General features: G+C 35.7%; 1 protein-coding gene across 1 annotated transcript in view; it reads right to left on the bottom strand.

The window, feature by feature from the left end:
- Positions 1-20,033, bottom strand: part of FAP (fibroblast activation protein, alpha) — a 43,337-nt gene that overhangs the window by 6,113 nt on the left and 17,191 nt on the right. Inside the window, exons 12-22 of the mRNA XM_009894615.1 lie at positions 17,284-17,328; positions 15,490-15,594; positions 15,331-15,401; positions 14,664-14,717; positions 14,206-14,330; positions 12,944-12,991; positions 10,012-10,110; positions 9,200-9,269; positions 7,782-7,976; positions 5,271-5,325; positions 1,909-2,008 (exon numbers count right to left, since the gene is read on the bottom strand). Coding sequence (XP_009892917.1) covers positions 1,909-2,008; positions 5,271-5,325; positions 7,782-7,976; positions 9,200-9,269; positions 10,012-10,110; positions 12,944-12,991; positions 14,206-14,330; positions 14,664-14,717; positions 15,331-15,401; positions 15,490-15,594; positions 17,284-17,328 — 967 coding nt within the window. The remainder of the gene's footprint in view (positions 1-1,908; positions 2,009-5,270; positions 5,326-7,781; positions 7,977-9,199; positions 9,270-10,011; positions 10,111-12,943; positions 12,992-14,205; positions 14,331-14,663; positions 14,718-15,330; positions 15,402-15,489; positions 15,595-17,283; positions 17,329-20,033) is intronic.

Genomic DNA, 20,033 nt, shown 5'->3' with positions numbered 1-20,033 from the left:
GTACCAAAAAAATTAAGTAGCCTATCTTTTATCGAAATCCTTTATCATTCAATGAAAACAGAAAATGTGCAATATCTGTTGTCAACACAGTGTCAAACAACCATATTGGGCTTAGGTTTTCAATAAAATAAGACTCTTTTTGAATGGCTGGCATTTCTACAGTATTCCAAGCCAAATTCTTCACTCTATTCTACCAGTATAGCTACAACAAGTCCACAGAGGTCAGCAGAATTACATTATAATGACTAAGTGGAAGATTCAGCTTGTCAATTACTGAGGAAGAAAAATGAGATAAATCGTTAATTTTAATAAAAAAAATCACAGATCTAATGCTTTTAATGATACATTGTCCCCGAATGCAATTTCCCTTGCCATCTTATAACTGTTCAGCTGTTATTAACTCTGACACAAAATGGAGGTGAGTGGGAGGATTTCAGAGAAAAGATTATAGTCCAGACTCTAATCTGTGCATCTAAGAGGGTGGGACAGAATTTAGAAGCTCTAGGGGCCAGTACATCCTCTGACATACTGATACTACTTAGAGACTCAAATATGTAGCATCCTGTAGTTCTGCCCCTAACACAGTTCACCCTAATGTTAATATGATCTGTTTGCCAAAACTCATGACTCATGACTTCCTTCTGTTTCCTTCCTTCCTTCCTTCCTTCCTTAGTGGAGGTACGTTTGCCTGTTTGGATTTTACAATGTGTTTTTAGCAAGATTCTTTAACTCCCTCCTGAAAATTCAGCTGAAGTAAAAATTTCAATGGCACAGGTCTAATCTACTTTAACTTAGAAAATTTATTCAATTTTCAATGCTTGGACAAATGTTTATAACTCTTCTTTTATAGGAGGACTTTTGCAAAAATAGTGCTTTATGCCTGCATTCTGGAAATAATTTTGCGATTGTGAGTGAAATTGTCTTAAAAAATCTTGATGCCAGTGAAAACATGAAGACTATGCTTCCTGTGTCATACAAATGTTTTCCCCTTTGTTTGCAAAACACCATAAATACAAGGAATGTCTGTGCTAGCAGTCAGGGAAGGAATCTTTCCCATTTAACCAAAAAATTTTCTTGTAACCAAGACTTCTTAGCAAACGACCATATGCTAAGTAAATGTGTTCAAAGTGCTACATTTTGCTCACTGAAAACATGCATGCCATGATTCTTTTTTACACTAAAGTTCCTTTACACCATGCCAAAAGCTTAACAGGTCTGCATGTAAGTATAAGTGTGTGCCTGATTTATTCACACAGTAAGGCCCTAGGAGCATACTCCTGAAGTTGTTTCCTCTGAACAGTTTGGAGCCTAAGTCAATAAATATAAATAAAAATACGTCTTGCAATGCAACAACACAGGAGGTGTGGCTGAGAAACATCAAAAGGGAAAGATATTTAATTTTTTACAAAAATTATATCAGACACAACTGAGTCCCTCTCTTTTCCAGTGCTTTTGGGAAATAATTTTGCAATCATATACTTTGCAGATACTGATTCCTGACAGAGATCATCTGCAGTATCTGAAGTTGAAGTGCACTGTGATTCCATTCCTGGCAGAAAAATAATTTCAGCTGTTTCTGAACTCAGTGATGCTGTTGTAACAGGATTTTTGGGGAGATCACTCCTGAGCATAGCAGTTTATCAAGAGGGCTTTACAAACTTACTGTTACAGATGTGCATATGGAATTATCTGGGCATACCTTCTTCTACGTGATGCAGTCTGTTCCAAACTGCCAGTTGCAGTCAGTTATTTTCAGCAAGCAAAACATTAAGCTTAAGAGTTTTATGTCTAGGTAATTGCAATGTCTTTAAGTTTCATATTGCCAGTCTCCTGCAATGATTTCATTTAGAAAATAATTAAATGCTACATCTTGCTTTCCAAGTCAGTATTTATAACAAGTTTCCATACCGTAATATTCCCAGCTGGAAACAGGAGCCACAGCCATTCCACATTTAAATACTCCACTGCCAGATCCAAGTGCCAAAGAAGTTACGTACCCACCATAGGACTAAGGAGAAATCACAGACAGTTTAAAATTATTGGTGAAGTATTGGTGTTTTTCTGAATCAAACTCATATAAATTAGTTCCTAAGTAAATATTTTGCTTTGAATGCATGGAGGACAAAGCAACAAAAGCTTTTTATTTTTTTTTAATATTAATTTATTTCAAATGGATCTGATGTGATTTCTTGTTAGAGAGATTTGACAATTTTATTGAATCACTTCTTTTTTGCTACTTCTTCAATGCTTATCATAGGATACTGCTCTTATTAGCACTTAGAATCATAGAATAATTTAAGTTGGTAGAGTTCTTCAAGGTAATCTAGTGCAACCCCTATCTCAAAACAGGTCTAACCAGATTTAAATGAGGTTCATCAGAGTCACATTACACAGCCTCCCTACTCAATCTGTTTCAACGCTGATCACTGTTGTCATAAAAATTTTTTTCCAACACCTAAACAAAACTTCCCTTGTGGCAACTGGTGTTCATTGCCTCTCATCCTTTCAGCATGCATCTCCAAGAAAAGTTATGTTTTTTCCCTCCCTTACCAAACTGCCTAGCTTTTGCTAATGATTGGCGTATTAAACCTACTCCAATATCAGTACCAATAGGTTCAGCTACTTGAGAACTTGAGGTTGGAGCAATTCCTCCCTACTGCCTCCCACTGTTCCTGTTATTTCCTGGCCTGATTCCTCCTTCCAGCAAGGAAGAATAAGTTCATAGCTGGAAGTTGGGTAAAGTAGTAAGTAAGCCTGGATATCAGAATAGATCTGTGCAACTGTGCAGGGCTAGCTGCTGAGACAGGAAGATACTGTAAATAAAAAGCATTTGGTTTGGCTGTCCATAGGATGTGGAACTGGGGTTGGAAAATACTTGTATAAGGTCTTCGGGAAATAATAGGCTACTGTTTACTTTGGAATGGAGGGAGGGATAAAAATATGGGGTGTGTCATGAAGAATTATGAAGATTATCAACCTCATCAGTAGCGTATGAAACACTAAGGGAAATAAGCAAAACTATTAAATATTTTTTGGTATAAAAGTAAGTTAGTCACTCCCTCCTCTTGACATTCCAGCTTGAAAGGACAGTGAGTGATATGCTAATGGAAAATATAATTCATACAATTTTTCTAGCTCATTTGATCGGATCATTTGATCTTTTAAAAAATCAGTCCACAAAGCTAAAAAGTAGAGGATTAGGATCAGGCAGATAAATCTATGCACTGTAACAGGCAGAGAGAGAGAGTTCAAAACCTGAATTGCTTTAGTGGTTATTTAAAAGCTTTTGCCATCCAGAAGAGTTTGGTGAGTCCGAAAGTATGATGAGCTGCACAGTTCATGCATACCTGCCAAGCTGTAGGCTATAAATAAGGAGACACCTTTCAACTCCTTTCAAAGGTTATTAACCAGGGTATGGTATAATAAATAGAAAAAAATGGAAAAAAAGACTGACAGGTTTGGCAATAGTGCCCTTATTTGAATATTACATCTGCTACTGGGATACAATGCTTTAGATGTGTGAAATTTCTTAATCGGTTCTGGAAACACTGTGGTGAAATACAATATGATGTGATTAAAAATATAAAATATTTTCATGTGGCCTTAACTTACTTAATGTCACTTTAGAATTACTCCCTTGTAAGTGTCTGTGTCACTTAATTTCACCATATGGTACTCCATTTCATCCTGGTGTTATAGCAGTGTCTGACCAAAGTAATTTAAATATTAGTTGGTAGAAGCTTCATAGAAAGATTTTAGCAACCCTGCTCTTGTGCTATCTAAGATCAGGCAAATTCTATAATTGCAGTTGAACTGAATCTTATAAGATTCATCCTCTAATGTGTTTCTGGGCAAGCCTCTTACAATGAAACTGGGCCAACAAAAACAAACAAACACCAGCAAAAAAATAAACAAAACAAACAGTCGCAGATCAGAAGAATTCTCCTGGCAAAGACAGGCAGTTAAAGAGAAAGAAATAAAAGGTCTTTCTGAATGATAATCAGAGAAAAATGAACATGTATAGAGAGAAAAATATTGTAAAATGTTAATGAGTGGCTAACATACCAGTTTATTTTGTAAACTTCTAAAGTTAGTGCTGCCTGTTACTGCCGGATAGCTGATACAGATTTACTCAGAGAAGGAGTAAGGGTGGCTAATATAAGTCTGGCCTCCAACCCTCTTTAGCATTCCTTACAGTACTGCCCCTAATCCATGAGACCCTGTTGCTTATCAGCTTGTTCTCCTGCATAGTATGATTCTGTTATACTGAAGCTGCTGAAGCTGGGTGGGAGGCAGGGCTTCAGTTCTGTCTATGCATTCTTGATCCAGCCATTCACGATGAACGTGAGAAATTGAGTCAGATGGCCTAAACATCTTAAAAATCTCTATAAAGGGGCTGTGTGGCATTTGTGCTGCCACGGAAGTTGTCTTCAGCACTCCCATAACACCACTGATAGGTCTGCATCTCATTTCCATGAATCATCCTACTTTGAAGCTGACAGCACAGGAAAAAGAACCCCAACTATTCCAATAATTTATTTTACTCCTTTTAGAATGCAGTCCTATCCTAAAATTTGTACTTGAGGTATGCTACTCTATTTCTCAGTGCCTAAGGGTAGTGGAATCTGGCCATTTAATAATAAAGACTTGCAATATATCTGGCTATAAAAGGTTCTGGAGGGTTACAAAGCAAAGTACATAAAAAAATCAAAGATGAAAAGTAGACTGGGTAATTATTTGGAATGGCTCCTATACTGTCCAATTTTTCCACTTCTTGGTGAAGCTGTCAATGTTGTACACCCCTCAGATCCACATTCATCCCTACTGACCATTTCAAAGCCAGCCAAGTATACAGTGGTTCAGAATGATGCAAGGGTCACATTTTCTGATGACAGATATTCATAGGTCTTTTCTCATTATTTTAATCTCAGATCAGAAAGGACAATGCTTGAATTTTGACACCACGCCAGTAATTCCCTAAGTTAAAAGTAAAGGCACTTAAACCATCTCAATTTTGCTTAACTTCAAGTCCAAACACTGTATTAGACACAAGTTTTTCAAAATTCCCTCTCGAGCTGCCAAAGATCCCTTTCTGAGGGCTTGCACTGTTGCAATTGCATGTATATAGGCATCAGCAGGAACTATCCCCTTTGGCATCAAACACTATTAAAAGAAACTCTATACAGATTTAGAAGAGAATAAGGAAGAATTTAAAAAAAATCATATGGCAGGATTATTTAAAGATAGATACAAAAACTCCTACCACTTACCCAGCCCCATATTGCTATTCGTTTCTCATCAATAAAACCCATTTCTATAAATTTCCTGTGGAAAAGAAAATCACAGAAATAAAGGCATTATTACAAAAGATTGCTAATACTATAACAAATTAGCAAAAAATTTTTCTTTCTTTTTTTTCCCCACATCCCACCAATTTGAGCAAATTGACAATCAGCATAGCATGTCTGCTTTCTGCAAAGCATCAACTATTCAATTAATACATATTTCAGAGGAAGAGGAAGAATTTTTCTTGAATTAATAAAAAATGCTGAAAATACTTTCTTCACAATAATTTCAATTCTAGTGTATGAGGACTCTGCCCAACTGGCTTCTTGGCAAAAAAGTTCTTTTTTCTAATACTTATAAACCACCTGGATATTTAGTCCAGACTGGATTAAACATCACACATTATACTGATGTTGTACATATGCATATATATATATGTGAGTATGCCTATGCACAGACATACACTCACACACATGCAGAGAAAACAGTTCGAAAATGTATACTACTGATAACCACATTTCATTTCCCATAGCTCTACCTTCCCACAGGCTATTATCATTTTCATCGTCTTAATGGCAAAAGGGCTGGATTACCATTAACATTCAGACTTTATCCTGCAAGATGCTAAACATACTCATCTTACGAATTGATACTCTGATGTCTCAAGAGGTACACTATCAACCTCTGAGACTAAGGATTCCCTGGAGCAATAAGGTTTCTTTCTTATGTGCCTGAAAAGCGAAGAGCACGTACTGCTACTATAATAAAAGATAATAATGAGGAAAACATCTTCTAATGCTCCAAGTAGGTAATGAGCTTGCAATGGTTGAAAAGTGCACCTTGCTCATGTAGTCAATAGTCAAACAGGTCAAAGAGAATTATAAATATTAGGTCTCCTACAAAAATCCTGCATCAGAGTCTGAAGACTGTATTTCCAGAGCTGTATTAGCAACAGCAAAGGAAAGGGGATAAGGCAAATCACCACAAAGGTTTGAGAGTGACAGATACAAAAAAACAGGTTCAGATACATCCCAGGACACATATTAGCCTTATTTTACTAGGACAAGCACGAGTGACTGACAACAGCCAAAATGTGGGATACTATCTGGGTGGGACAAAGTTAGAAAAGCCAAAAAATGATTCAGCTTTGTTATATTGCTGCCTTAATCCCTGGGGTTCCTCCTACAGTAAAAGCCTCTCCAAGAACTTCCCACTAGAGTATAAGAGCCTCTCTAAAAATCATGCATCTTAAATCATGTGTTAGATCAGGAAGATGGAATGCAATAATACATTTAACTGAATAAAAATCTAGTCTAGGTGCTGACAGAAAGCTGGGAAGTGCACAGTCTGAGGTCATTTCTTCACAGCCTGTCTCAGCAGCTTTTGCAACTGCAGAATCAGTTTAGGTTCCCTCTGTCTCTGACATTTTATGTCTGAGTGACGATTCAGAGTAATAAAAAAAATTTCTCTTGTGATATTTTAAAGTATGCCATTGCTGCCAGAAGTATCAAGATAGAAAATCAAATAATAGATTAACAAAAAAACCTGACATGATATACAGCTATTCTGTCTCATTTATCACTGAAAAGGATAATGATGGATATAAATCATTGAGGAGCAAATAAATTATCACAAAGCAGAAATAAGGAACAGATACCTTCCTTACACACACTTGTAAATACAGGCAGTGTTCTCAAACAAGTAGAGAAAGCTGTGGAAACCTGGACTGCTACATCTAATGTCTGACTAAGCTACTCAGAGTCAGTTCTATTACTGGGGGAAAGAGAGTATTTACTATTGCACCTGGACATCTATCCATGCTCTGATGGACCAAATTCCAGACCAAAGGCTAGACTAAATTCCTTATTCCTGCCTTGCACTCATCTCTGTGGGGTTCAAATTAACACTTCTTTAAATGCTCACTTTAGCAGCGCTACTGCATCTGTAAGCTTAACAGGCAGCCTTTCTTTACAAAACCTCAGCTTTCTCTCCCTCCCAAAACCTCTGCTTAGGGAATTCTTTTCCCTTGGAACACTTTCGAAGTGTTTCGATGCAAAGGAGCATCGAAAGCTGTTGGGAACAACTACCAGAGGACCTCAGACGCTTTCTGTTGTTCATAACTACCCTAAAATAGTACGGAAGGCAAGTTTATGACTAACTGACCTCTAGAAGGCTTGTCAGGATTCAGATTTGCTACAAACGTCGCATTTGACCTTTAACTAATCACTGTGGTACATCACTACAGATCTTTGGCTAATTGCTACAGTCACTGAGGTAGGTTTCCCCTTAGTAGTATATGGACTTAATATACCACACAAAACCTCACTGACATCAAGCACCTCAGTAATATTTTATTTCTGTAAGTCTTTTCATCTTATTCCCTGGAGACCTTAGCTCTCTAGAAGAAAGGCTGAGAATTATATTTAATATTTTTTTCACATTACTTCTTGTTGGTATGTAAATACAACAGTTATATGGGGAGATAGTCTACTTACTTCACTGCTGAGATTTGGTCCTCAACTTCATAGACTCCTAGTCTTCGATATACTGCATGCAAAATCTTGTCACCTTGGTAAGCTGTCCCTCTGCCATCTACTAGAGCAACAATAATTCCCTCTTTGCTTGCAAGATAGGTTATCCAGCTAATGCTAAATGTTTCTTTTACATTCTGACTGCAAGGTCCTCCGTACCTGAGGATGAAAGTTCACACATTTTCAACTCATATTTATAAATTTATAAATGATTACTGGATACTGGACTATAGCTATAGGTACTTCTTACATTTCCTCCACAAGTATTTTGTTATATGGCTGTGGTTCAGAGAGCTCAGTAGACAAACAGTTCAACTACCATTTTCATATATTTGTGAGATTTTGCTATCTAAAATCCATTTTAATCCTTTAGATCTTATGCCTACAGCAAATCACTAGTTTTAGCTCAGAATAAGGGATGCAGCATCAGGTACTTGTCCTAAGGGGAATCTTGGAAGAGTTATGTCTCAAAGACTCAATTCTTTCCTCTCTCCAAATTCCTTCAGTGTAACAGTCCTTTTTGGTGCTTTCCTGCATTTGATCTCAACATGAAGTCAGCAATGACAAAGAAAACAGGAGAAAAAAGTACAGCTCCTTACACTTTCTGGTTATTCCTAGACCTTCTTTGTTTCACTAGGGAGTATCATGTGCTTTTGGAGCTGTGGGCAGAACACACCCCACGCAGCTCAGCAATACAGAGAGGCAGTCCTCGTGAGGATGGCCTAATCCAAATTACACATTCGATCTCAAGGACACGACTGACTTAATCTTCTACTCTAAACTTCATTCAAACATACTTAGCATTCTTGGATTTTTGGGTCAAGACTGCTTAAGAAAAAATGGTGTAAGGTTTATTACAACTACTCAGCTGTCCTTTCTGCCTCTGATTTTTTTTGCACCACGACAATTTTTGTTGCCTTTACAGCCTGCAATAAATTAAACTCATATCAAATGCTCTTTATAAGGAACATTTGATCAAAGAAGCCAGTCCACATGGTTTGGGGGTGTTTGGGTTTTTTTCTTAAAGAATTAAGCAAGCTCTTGTATTTTTCGTATTAGCAAAGCTGAAATCAGTAATTTCAGACTGCCTTACGATAAACAGAAGCAGCAACAGAGCCAAGAACTCCAAGCAATAGCCCGCATGTTTTTATCCTTTTTCCTTCTCTGAGGAACTAATCCTGCCATGCTAAAATGAACATTAAAAACCTCATTGATTTCTACTCCAGAAATATATTAAAAAATGCACCATAACAAACAAATCAGAACTAAGTGGTTTTGCTTTTGCTTCATAAAATGTTGCAAATGTCCTAGGTTATGTTAAATTATAAGAAGTACATTTTCCGACAAAACAACAATGTTCAAAGAAAGGAAGTGTTACATACACCTGAATAAGCAGAGGGTACTTCTTGGATCTATCAAACTGAGGAGGTAGAAGCATTTTGTACCACAAAGCTAGAAAAGACATATTAAAATTATATTGTAAATGGTTAAAATGATTCCTGCAAGCATAATCCGGAGTTTGGTGTAATAGTATATGAAAATGAATCAGCACAAACTACACAATGCATGAACTCTGAATCACAGAACTGATGCTAGTAACTGTTTATATTGACCTGCTGAAGAATGACTTTGAAAAAATAAAGTGCCCACTTTTATTTTAATTTAGCTATGCATAAAATTATTATTTCATGTAACTCTAGGTTCTCAGTTTTCCACGTGTCTAGAAAACACAACTAGGAATATAACTGCTGTTAAGATTATAAGAAAAGAGTTTTGGAAACTTTACACTGATTCATTACCATGGAATATTGTTTGTAAAGTCACTAGTGAAAACAACAGTGTATGCAAGCCAATATAATGTGTAATGCATGAACAGCAGTTTACATTTCACGTTTTATTACTATCATACTGTAATGTTTTTACATATTTAAACAATTTACCAACAGTATTCAAGAATTTTGTAAAAATTGCATTGTGAAGCAGGGATATATTTTAATTCCTATTTTACTGAGATATACCCTGAGGCACAGACAAATTGGTTGCTGTCAAACAGGGCAGAACCAGGGGTCTTCTTCTCAACCTGACAGGCTAACAAGTTTGTTCTACAGAAAGACAATACTTACTATAACAAAATGAAGGCAAAATATTAAAATGGTAGGAATAAAAAGGTATAATAAAGATGTGTAATTCTTACTTATACCATCCACTTCAAGTTTATTAATTTCTTCTTTTGGCAGTTTGATCTCTTGTAAAGCAGACTGCAATTCCCAATTGTCTTCCAATACTCTGAGCTCTAAGTAAAAGAAATGCCTGAATTATTAACTAATTTATTGTTGATTCCCCTTCATTAATTGAGATTCCTTTATTTTGTGTTATTAGAACAGAAAGGAAATCTGTAAAATTTTACAAGCAGGGTAATGAAAATAAAGTTAAATAAAAACAAGGCACTGGTGTTATAAAGCACAAATATTCATTAGATTTTTATAGGATGTAAATTTTGCAATGCAAATAATTTCACATGTTGCCTCTGAGTGTTAGAGTCCTGGATGTTATGAAGAAACTCCTTTCTCCTGCAGAACCCTCATCCCCATTTTGTAAAATGGCAAGAGTTGGAAATGCAAAATTCATCCCATCATGCAAAACACAGTGCTATATCTCCTCTCTTGCTTACCACAGTAACATCAGTTTAACCTGTGAGACCCTTGGGCAGTGTGTTTAAGCACACAGACGTTTTTGTTTCCGGGCTAACGCAGGAAATACAGTTTCTGAAGGGGTTGTGGCAACTTCTTGCTTAACCACTGTACCTTATCTTCCTATACAATGATACTAGACTTACCATATAACTGTCCTTAGTAATATGTTACTGCACACTTAGTGAACCTCTTTTGTTTTTTTTTTTAATCTAAAAAGTATTTAAAATGTTTGGTTTACTTGCTTTAGACCCAATTTACAGTTATATAATTTAAAAATTACTGTTTAAAATTTAATTAATTTCCAGCATAAACTGCAGAACTATATATTATGAATCCACTGGGTATGACTTGTTTATTTATGTGTTTTCCCATGAGTAGTGATGGATGAATAATATTGTACATAATAGAAATTTGTGATTCCAAAACGAAAGAACCTTTTAAGACTGCAGGAGACTTTTCTTTGTTAGTTTTTTTTTTTTTTTCATTAAATGTCAACCACTTCTTGTTTCTGGAAATGCTGAAAAAAATATAAGAAGTACTTCTCTCAGCATGTTTTGAGCTAGATAGCACTCAGGACATGCCAGAAATATAACACTGGAATTTGTTCTTTCAAAGTAGTCTTGATTAGTTTTGCAGACTCAAGGGGGTTTTTATGGCCGAAAGATCATCCAAGCTTTGGATACTCACCCAAACTCAGCTGAACCCTTTCCACACTTCTCCTCAAAACTCCTGAAACTTGCACGTTACCACAAATGAAATGTAGGCATGCCAGAAGGAGCTTCCAAACTGGTGTATGTTAGTTTAATTGCATGCCTCCTACTAAAATTAATGGGTGATCTATTTTTAAAATGCTGCCAACTGCAATGAAAATGGATCTACTAAAAATAGTTTTGCACTACAGAAGACATTATGAAAGCAAGGGGCCTAAGGAAAATTAATCCAAAAAAGGTAATGAAAAAGTCAAAGAGAAGCTTGAATTTGGTTTTATTCCTGAAGAATAATAGCTCAGCAGAGTATGACATCATGAAACCAGTGGGGAAGATCCATTAAATTAAACTGTTCTCTCCTGCAGAGAGGTTAAGAAACACGTACTTGTAGCTGGGCACTTGGCTGCATTTCATGCAATTCATACTTTGATAAGGAAGTAGTAGGGGCCCTTGATACACAAAGTCATAATGAATCATGGAAAACAGAGAGCTATGACAATGGATTAAATATAAAAAAATCCATGCATTAGCTGTATTTAAACCTTTAAACTGATTTAAACCTTCTGCAAAAGAAATACCAGAAGAACAGTGTTTTTATAGCCCAATTGCAATAGACACGTTGACAGATCTTTTCCATCTGCAAACATTTTTGAGTGGTTAAAAACTAAGTACCAATTCCCATTGGAGTCAAAATAATCTTATGTTGCAATTTGTTAACTTCTACATGAAATACCACTGATTAATTCAGCTTAACAATATTGCAGCAATATCTTCCTCATATTTTTTTACGTGTCTTCTGTTCAGACAACACTTAGTTAATAGTGGGTTATCAATATGGGCTGAACTGTAAGGACCCTAACATTAAAACCACCAGTGCATTTCCACTGATTATTGGGGAAGGAAGGTGAAATGCCACATCACTGAAGTTTTTTACAGAACCATGCTAGTTTTCATAACATTTCAGGACTGAGGGCTTTAAGTTGGAGAAGAAATTTTTGGGAAAAACAAGGGATACAGAGAGAAAACTCTCTTCAGAGTAATTAGTATTTTCATGACTAGTGAATTCCTGAGTGGCCTGGTTCCAAACAGAGCTCACTAACAGGCTACTTAAAGAATGAGAGCTGTGGATGTTTCTTGCTGGAGTTCCCATTTTGTATCAGTAAGTACACCTTGTCTGAAGCAGTTATTTGAACTGACCATCTGAAAGAGCTTCTGCTTCTCCCTGACATACTGATGGCTGAAAAGCAAGTCACTGATCCAAATTCTAATTGGTACAGTACAACATCTCAAACTGCAAACTCTAAATAGTACACTGTGCCTTTTGTATAGGGTAGGGTTGCTTCATGAAAAAGCTCAGGAAGTCTTATGTTCTTCCAAATGTGAGAAGGAATAGTTTGGAAATCACAATAACGTTTTCTACAAAGTTTTACTCAATATTTGGTAGACAAAGATTTGCCGATGTTCATTGTTTCTATAGTGTGTAAACAGGAAAAACATCAGGATGCTATAAAAGTACTGAACTCAGGGAGGAAAATAAAGGAATCAGTGTGTTCACTGATATTTGCATTTTTCTAATTAACAAATCTAGAAAGACACTAGATATTTGAACAAAAAACAAGATGAAAGGCTTCTTGATCACAGTCCTAAATATTGTATTAGAGGACTTGCATAGTGAAGCTCAATTGAAAAAGCAATTGCTCAGAAATAGGCAGGATGTTTGCAGTACCTCTATCACCGTGGTTCTCAAAAAGAGTAGAAATGGGAATCCCAGGACCTGTCGTAAGAATGGTAAGAAGACAGTTTATAGTTTGAAGCTGGAATTTCGTGGTAAAGTGTGTGTTACATTAACATTGATAACCGACAGTGTTAAAGAGCTCAAAGTTGATACACAAATCTGAATCTTCTCTGCTGTACAACCCACTAGTCCCTGCTGCACGAAATACATAAGGTACTGTGTGTACCTAGACTGGTATACATACAGGCATTGCTTAGCAAACATAATAGAAGTAACTTTGCTTCTACTAACAAACTCTTCCTCCCTAAAGATGAAGTGACATCTAGTTAATACCTGAGAGGTGATTACGTAAGGCAAATGCAGAATTAACAATGTGAAACATTCTTCTGAGAACATGTCACATCATATTTGTGAAGGTGAGTGGCCTTCATATGGTGACGACCTTACTGACTATTTTGTGCAAGAATGATTGAAAGGTGTTATTATTTGCTACATTTGCTTCTCTGCTCAACGGAAGTTCTAAGGAACTCTTCAGCTGACCAGTCACTGCAGAATCAGAAGAACAGTAAACTTATATAAAATACGCAAAAGGAAAACCTTGGGTATTTTTCTTTCCTTTTCTTAGACTGTGACTTCACTGTTCGTTGTTTACACCAATGGATGAAACCTCAGATCAGTGAAATCACCAAACTTATTTTAACAGAGCCAGGACTTCATTTAATACTTCCACGTTACAAGTGGTTTCAATGATCATTCATTTTGAAGAATTTAATTTTTCTTAGTTATTAAAAATGTTCTCAGGTAGTAAATATCCAATATTTTGTGGCTAACAGGTTTAGTAATTTCAATTGGGAAACACATTGTAGTAGTTTCTCATAGCTAACTTTGATGACATGAATAGGAACTCAGTGTGAGTTTCTAAATCCTGTGCTTGCTGCTGCAAGAAAAAGCATGACTTTGACAAGCCAGACTAGAATCTGTTTTGTGGCATGAAGGACTTTCACAAATTTGGTTTTAATTCTAAAAATCCCAAGATTTTTGTTGAAAGAGTAAAAAAATATAGACTAAAAATATTTGTATTTTGTGAAACATCTACCCAAGGTTTTTGGACATGGAAAAGTTTCTTTCTGGAAATCTCTCCTGGTTATTGTCAAATTTCTATGATTCATCTAGATATCATTTGGGATAATCAGTGTTACTCATGCCTCTGATAAATTTCAAAGAACAATTGATTATATGTTTGCTATACATACCATAACAGATTAAGGCATAATACTTAGAACGTTCACTGAACCTTGCTGTATAATACTGGCATCTCTCTTTCCTTAAATTGCAAGTAATACATTGTTTTCTGATAGGTTTACTTCCAATACTGATTCTAGGAGAAAAATAAAATAAAGCAATATTTAGTTTGCTACAACTAAGTTCACATGTGTCTGTTTCACATTCTAGAACATAGGTACTGTACTTTCAGAACAGTTCAATTTAAAAATAAATGTTTTCCCTTTTTATCGATTTTTTTCCCAAGAGTATATCTGAACTTTAAATGCTATTTCTCCTCAATTCTCAGATATAATCTGAGGTCATAATTTAGTTAAAATAGCTTGTGAAATTACACTTTAAACATCTTGAAACTAAATTATTTTATTGACAAATCCAGACCTATCTTCTGTCAACCTAGTATCATTAAGGTAATGCTGATAACACTTACTTGTAAATATTCCTTCTTCCTGGATAGCCTTCAAATTCATTGCTTGAATAGAAACTGTAAATTCATTTATATGTTAATAAATAATCCATAAAGTGATGACCTATGAACCAGCATCAAGATGAAAAGCCGTCTTAGAAGTTAACTTATACTTTTTGAGATTTTTGCATGTGATGGAAGAGTAAGTTAAGCTTATATACCTCTCATCTTAATAAATCTTTTGCTTAAACTGATTAGATGACAAACAAACCATATAAATAGGAGTTCTATCTTAATTCTCACGAGCTAATCACTCCAATTATGTAAGATGTATCTATCTGTATAGTAACCTGAATATGAGGCCATAAAAAGAATGATGATTGAAGTAACTGCAAATTATATGAGGGTTAACCACATGCTTAAATTTAAGTATTTCTAAATAGCTCTCGCTAAGATGGGTGATTGAAAATAAATAGAAAAATGAGGTCAACTTGCAAAGAATCTCTCATAAGCCAACCAAGTTTGCAAACCTCTCTCGTGCCTTTGCATACAGATTTGTTGTGGATGCATTCAGATACAAACCAAATTATACCTAGTTACAACTTGATGAGTTAACAAATGTTGTTCCAATGATTAAGTGCTGCTTTTACTGACAACACTCACAACCTAGTCTCTTCTTCATGATACTTACATTGCATCATTTGTTACTCTGAAAATGTATATTGCCTCCCATTCTCCACTTGTAATTTGGATTGCATTCTCCTGTGAAGCAAGACATATAAGTTACTAAATATTGCAGAATTATTTCAGGAACTTACAGTATATCATTGTAGAACAGTGCTTGACTTACCACAGAGCCATTGATGTAATGAATATGCTTATAACCATTTTTGTCACTAAAAATTTTGTAGTATGAACTGCTGTCTGATGTAAAATATGGTGTAGAAACAAAGAACTGAAACAATGGAAGAAAAATGGTAGATGAGACATAAGTAAGAGCATCCAAGCTGTTGAGCAGATTATAGTACACATACTAAAAGTAACAAGACTATTTAATCAATCCAGATGGAACAAAGTACTTTGCACAAGTGTTTACCTGTGATATTCAATCTCCCACTCAGTAGACATTACAATTTCTAACCTGTCACGTAAGATTTCTTAAGCTGATAATACGGATACCTCAAGTACCCCACAAATGCAAGCTCTCTACTTAAAAGTGGAATAATAAGTTTGTATATTCTGAATGACTTTTCTTTAGTTATTTAAAAATAGGTAGAGTTGATTTTTAAAAAATAAGTTTCTGGATAAAGCTAATGTACATGAATGTTGCCAGACTGAAAATCCCGTGGACCACAGAGTTTGGCTGATTCACTGAGCTGATACAGCACTAAGTAAATGGATATCTGAAGTTTCCCATACTATTCCACTAATGTTAAAGAACAGATTATCCCAGATCAGACCATTCAACTTTTGCTTCCTTTCAAACTATCACCTCTTTACTAAAATTGTCAGTCAAGGATGAGTTACTGCAACTGTAGGTTTTAGTTTCAAAACACGAACACAGAAGAATGACCTGAAAGCACTTCAAACATAGCACCAAACATTCCTGAGTGAATATGACTTTTGAATAATACTAACCCAAGCTTGACTAGAACCTGTGACCACAAGCTAAGTTGTTCTGGAGCCTGCTTCTAATATTTCTAATGCCTGAAATCCTGTAAAGGCTAAACCAGGGATTTATGCACGTGTGCAATTTCTTTAGTTCTAATAAAAACCTGTCATCACAACCTCAACAGAATTGAGGAAAAAAAGAAGGGACCAAGTAAGATAACTAAACCCCGTAAATGTGTAATCTTCACTTCAAATAAAAACACGTCTCTTAAAGGACAGTGTACTGAAAATCAAAAGTCTCTAAGTCCACTGCAGGATATTCAGGCACAGTGTGAGGTTCCCCTTATTGAATTCTGGTAACTTCACCTGACTGAGGAGTAAACATAAGCAATACTACATACTCACTGTTAGAATATATGATTGTAAACACTGATCTCATGCTCTTACAATTTCCTTGCAGGTTTGTGTTTACTGTGAGTTCCCAAAGATAGGTGTTATGTCTCTTTCAAGACAAAGGTTACTGGGTAGAAAAACTTCTTTTGCTTAGGGATAACTGCAGAGAAGTATCAACTATCCTTGTAAGTGGGGTGTCCTACTCTGGACAGCACTTGGCACTAAAAGTGTATTCTGAATGGACAGGTTTTATTCTTAAAACACTAAGACTGGTCTTATCTCTTGCCCTAGTGACATCAGAGGAATTTTACATCTATTCTTTGACTCCAGGATGCTTCTAAGCATTACATTGCAATATGAACCTATCTCTTCATGACTTCCCTCCCTTCTGTATAGTGTCTAATCAGTTGGTCTAATATTTGCAAAAGCAGACAGAAAAAGGGTTTTTAAACTCAGAAAGCAGGTAAATAGGTACTATGCCTAACACAGCATTAAAAGTCTCAATCCTACAGTGCAACAGGTTTAAACAGTAGTGTTGTATGACTCAGAATGGTGCTTCATGCTTCAAAACATTGCTGTGAAGGTGCAGAAAGCTGTAGCTTTTCATTAAATCAACACAGACTACAACAAGAAAACTTACTCCGCCTGCCCATCCTGTTTGACTCTCTTCTATGTGCTGTTGATTCTGAAAAACAAAATCAAATGTACACTCTTTAAGAAGTTCAAGAATGAGTTTATGGAGATTCAAAATCCTCAAATAAAAAATCTGTAGCTGCCTATAAAGGAGAATTTTAGAATACTTGCTATGAAGGTTCAGAGACTTGAAGGTTGTCAGAGGTAAATAATATTACTGTATTAATACCATTATGTAACTTAAAACAGTATTTTTTAACAGCTGTCATCAGAGCTAAATAAAATCTAAAGTAATTGTTTTAACAATTTAATGTTAGACTTTCACACTGAAGAGTGTAACATCTTGCTCGTTGGATGCAGCAAGTGATTTAATATTCAACAATTCTGCATTCAGTAAATGTATTTCTTTTTTTATTTTGCAAACTTTTCTTTATACTGCTCATTTAATACAGTATTTCTTTACAGTCTGAAATAAATTCAACAAATTTGCTTTCTAAAGAATATAGTTTGTATTTGTTATCCTCCATGTAATCTCATTAGCATTCAGAATCATGCTTTCTCCCTTTCAACTCAGTCCCTGCAAAGTGACTTATTTGAGCAAAGGTTGCAGGTACTTGCCCCTTAGAAGATTGTTTAGTACTTTACAAGGACTCCACCGAGCTATTAACTCAGAAGATTGATTTTATTTCTTTTAAGATAAGAAAAATGGGATGTATTGCTTTGTATCTGCAACCTAAATTTATTTTCCTTTCTTTAAATTAAGGCTCAGATCTTGATGACATAGTACATTAAGGATATATTTAACTTCTCTCATACGAGTAGTCCCATTGACTTCTATGGGATTTTTTTCTGTGTATTAAAGTACTTGCAAAATTTAATTAGAGAACTGGCATCTTTATAGGAAATCCCAATTTCACAAACACATGCCTAGCTTTTACTTGCATGAATAGTTCCACTGAAGTCATACTGGTTTCTATGGTCTATTCACATGAGCAAGACTTGAACACATGAACATTTTTGATGAATCAACACTTTAGGAACATTTTGTAGATTATATTTTGTTATTATTTTCAAGTACGTAAAGCCTAGCACATTTATTGTACATTAGAGTCTCTATTTAATCTGAAATCAACACGAGACCTGTTTTTGCCAATGGAAACGTACGGAGATATACTTTTTAACAGCAAATAGAGCTAATGCAGCACTCCCATCTGTTTGCACTCTTTCAATTGGCCATTTGTGCAAACTTTAACGTGATAAAAGCATTGTATCACTGTATAAATATAGAATTATAGAAACGTCAGTAGTGACTCCATAAATAAGGTTTCATGGAGAAATGCAATCAAACAAGGATCATGAACACAGTCCTGCAAGATGTTAACTGTTCTGGTCTGGTTCCAGCAAAGCAATTAAGCTCATGCTTAATTTTAAACACATAATAGACCTACTGAAATAAATAAAACTGCTTACATGCTTAAAGTTAAGCTTGTGTTAAAGTACTTACGTGGATTGTGGTAGAATCCTAGAACCCTTCTTTTTTTTTTTTTTTACATTAAAATAATTAGTTATTAAAATGCAGGCTACTTCAAGGCAAGACAGAGATTCAGTGTTAATGTATTTATAAAGTGGAACAATTACTTAGGAAACACATGAAATGCTGCAGTAAATATGTATTTTGTCCAAATAAATTAAGATATTTCTCTGTGGAAAAATACTTCAATGATGTTTTTGAAAGAACGGGACCTTAACTTCCTTTTAAATTTGCAACAATTGTCATAGCATACAGGAATAAGAATTATTTTCAGCTTGGAGAGGCTGTGTCAATAAATTCTGAATTTACAATTTATCAGTTATAGACTTTTATAAGTATTTTTGCCTTTTATTTCCCCTTGGTTCAAGGTTTCAGCCTAATGCTAGTTTTTATAGGTGTTCTGTACTGTAAACTCTAAAAACAAGACATGCAAACTGCATCAATACTAAAAGACAATAAATGAGACTTCTGTACTGGAGGTACTGAAATTCGGAGTTATCCTTTCCTTCAGGATCTATATGAATTTATCAGTGTCTACAGTCTTCAAGTTTTACAAGGTCTTTTAAAGAAATATTTTTCCAGAAAGGCTTCTGTATGTAAGATCTTTATCTACATATATACATACTGAGGAATACAGAGGAATTGTTCGAGCAGCCAGGGATCGAGTCAGACAAGCTAAAGCCCAGACAGAACTCAATCTGGTCAGGGACATTAAGACAAACAAAAAATCCTTTTTAAAGTATGTCAGCGAGAAAAGAAAGACTAGGGAAGATGTGGGCCCTCTCCGGAAGGAAATGCAAGAACTGGTTACTCAGGACAGAGACAGAGCTGAGGTCCTAAATGACTGTTATGCCTCAGTCTTCACTGGCAAGGACTGCAGCTGCACTGCCCATGACACAGAATGCAAAGGCGAGGATTGGGAAAGTGAAGAACCGCCCACTGTAGGTGAAGATCAAGTGTGAGACCACCCGAGGAACCTGAAAGTGCACAACTCCATGGGACCTGATGAGATACATCCACAGGTCCTGAGGGAACTGGCAGATGAAGTTGCTAAGCCACTAGCCATCATATTTGAGAAGTCGTGGTGGTCTGGCGAGGTTCCTGCCGAATGGAAAAGGGGAAACATAACCCCTATTTTCAAAAAGGGAAATAAGGAAGACCCAGGGAACAACAGGCCAGTCAGTCTCACCTCTGTGCCTGGCAAAATCATGGAGCAGATCCTCCTG

The sequence above is a fragment of the Charadrius vociferus genome, unplaced genomic scaffold (assembly GCF_000708025.1).
Source record: "Charadrius vociferus isolate BGI_N301 unplaced genomic scaffold, ASM70802v2 scaffold161, whole genome shotgun sequence".
NCBI classification, from domain to species: domain Eukaryota; kingdom Metazoa; phylum Chordata; class Aves; order Charadriiformes; family Charadriidae; genus Charadrius; species Charadrius vociferus.
Note: the sequence above shows the minus strand (reverse complement) of the source record. Positions and strands in the feature narration are given on the sequence as shown.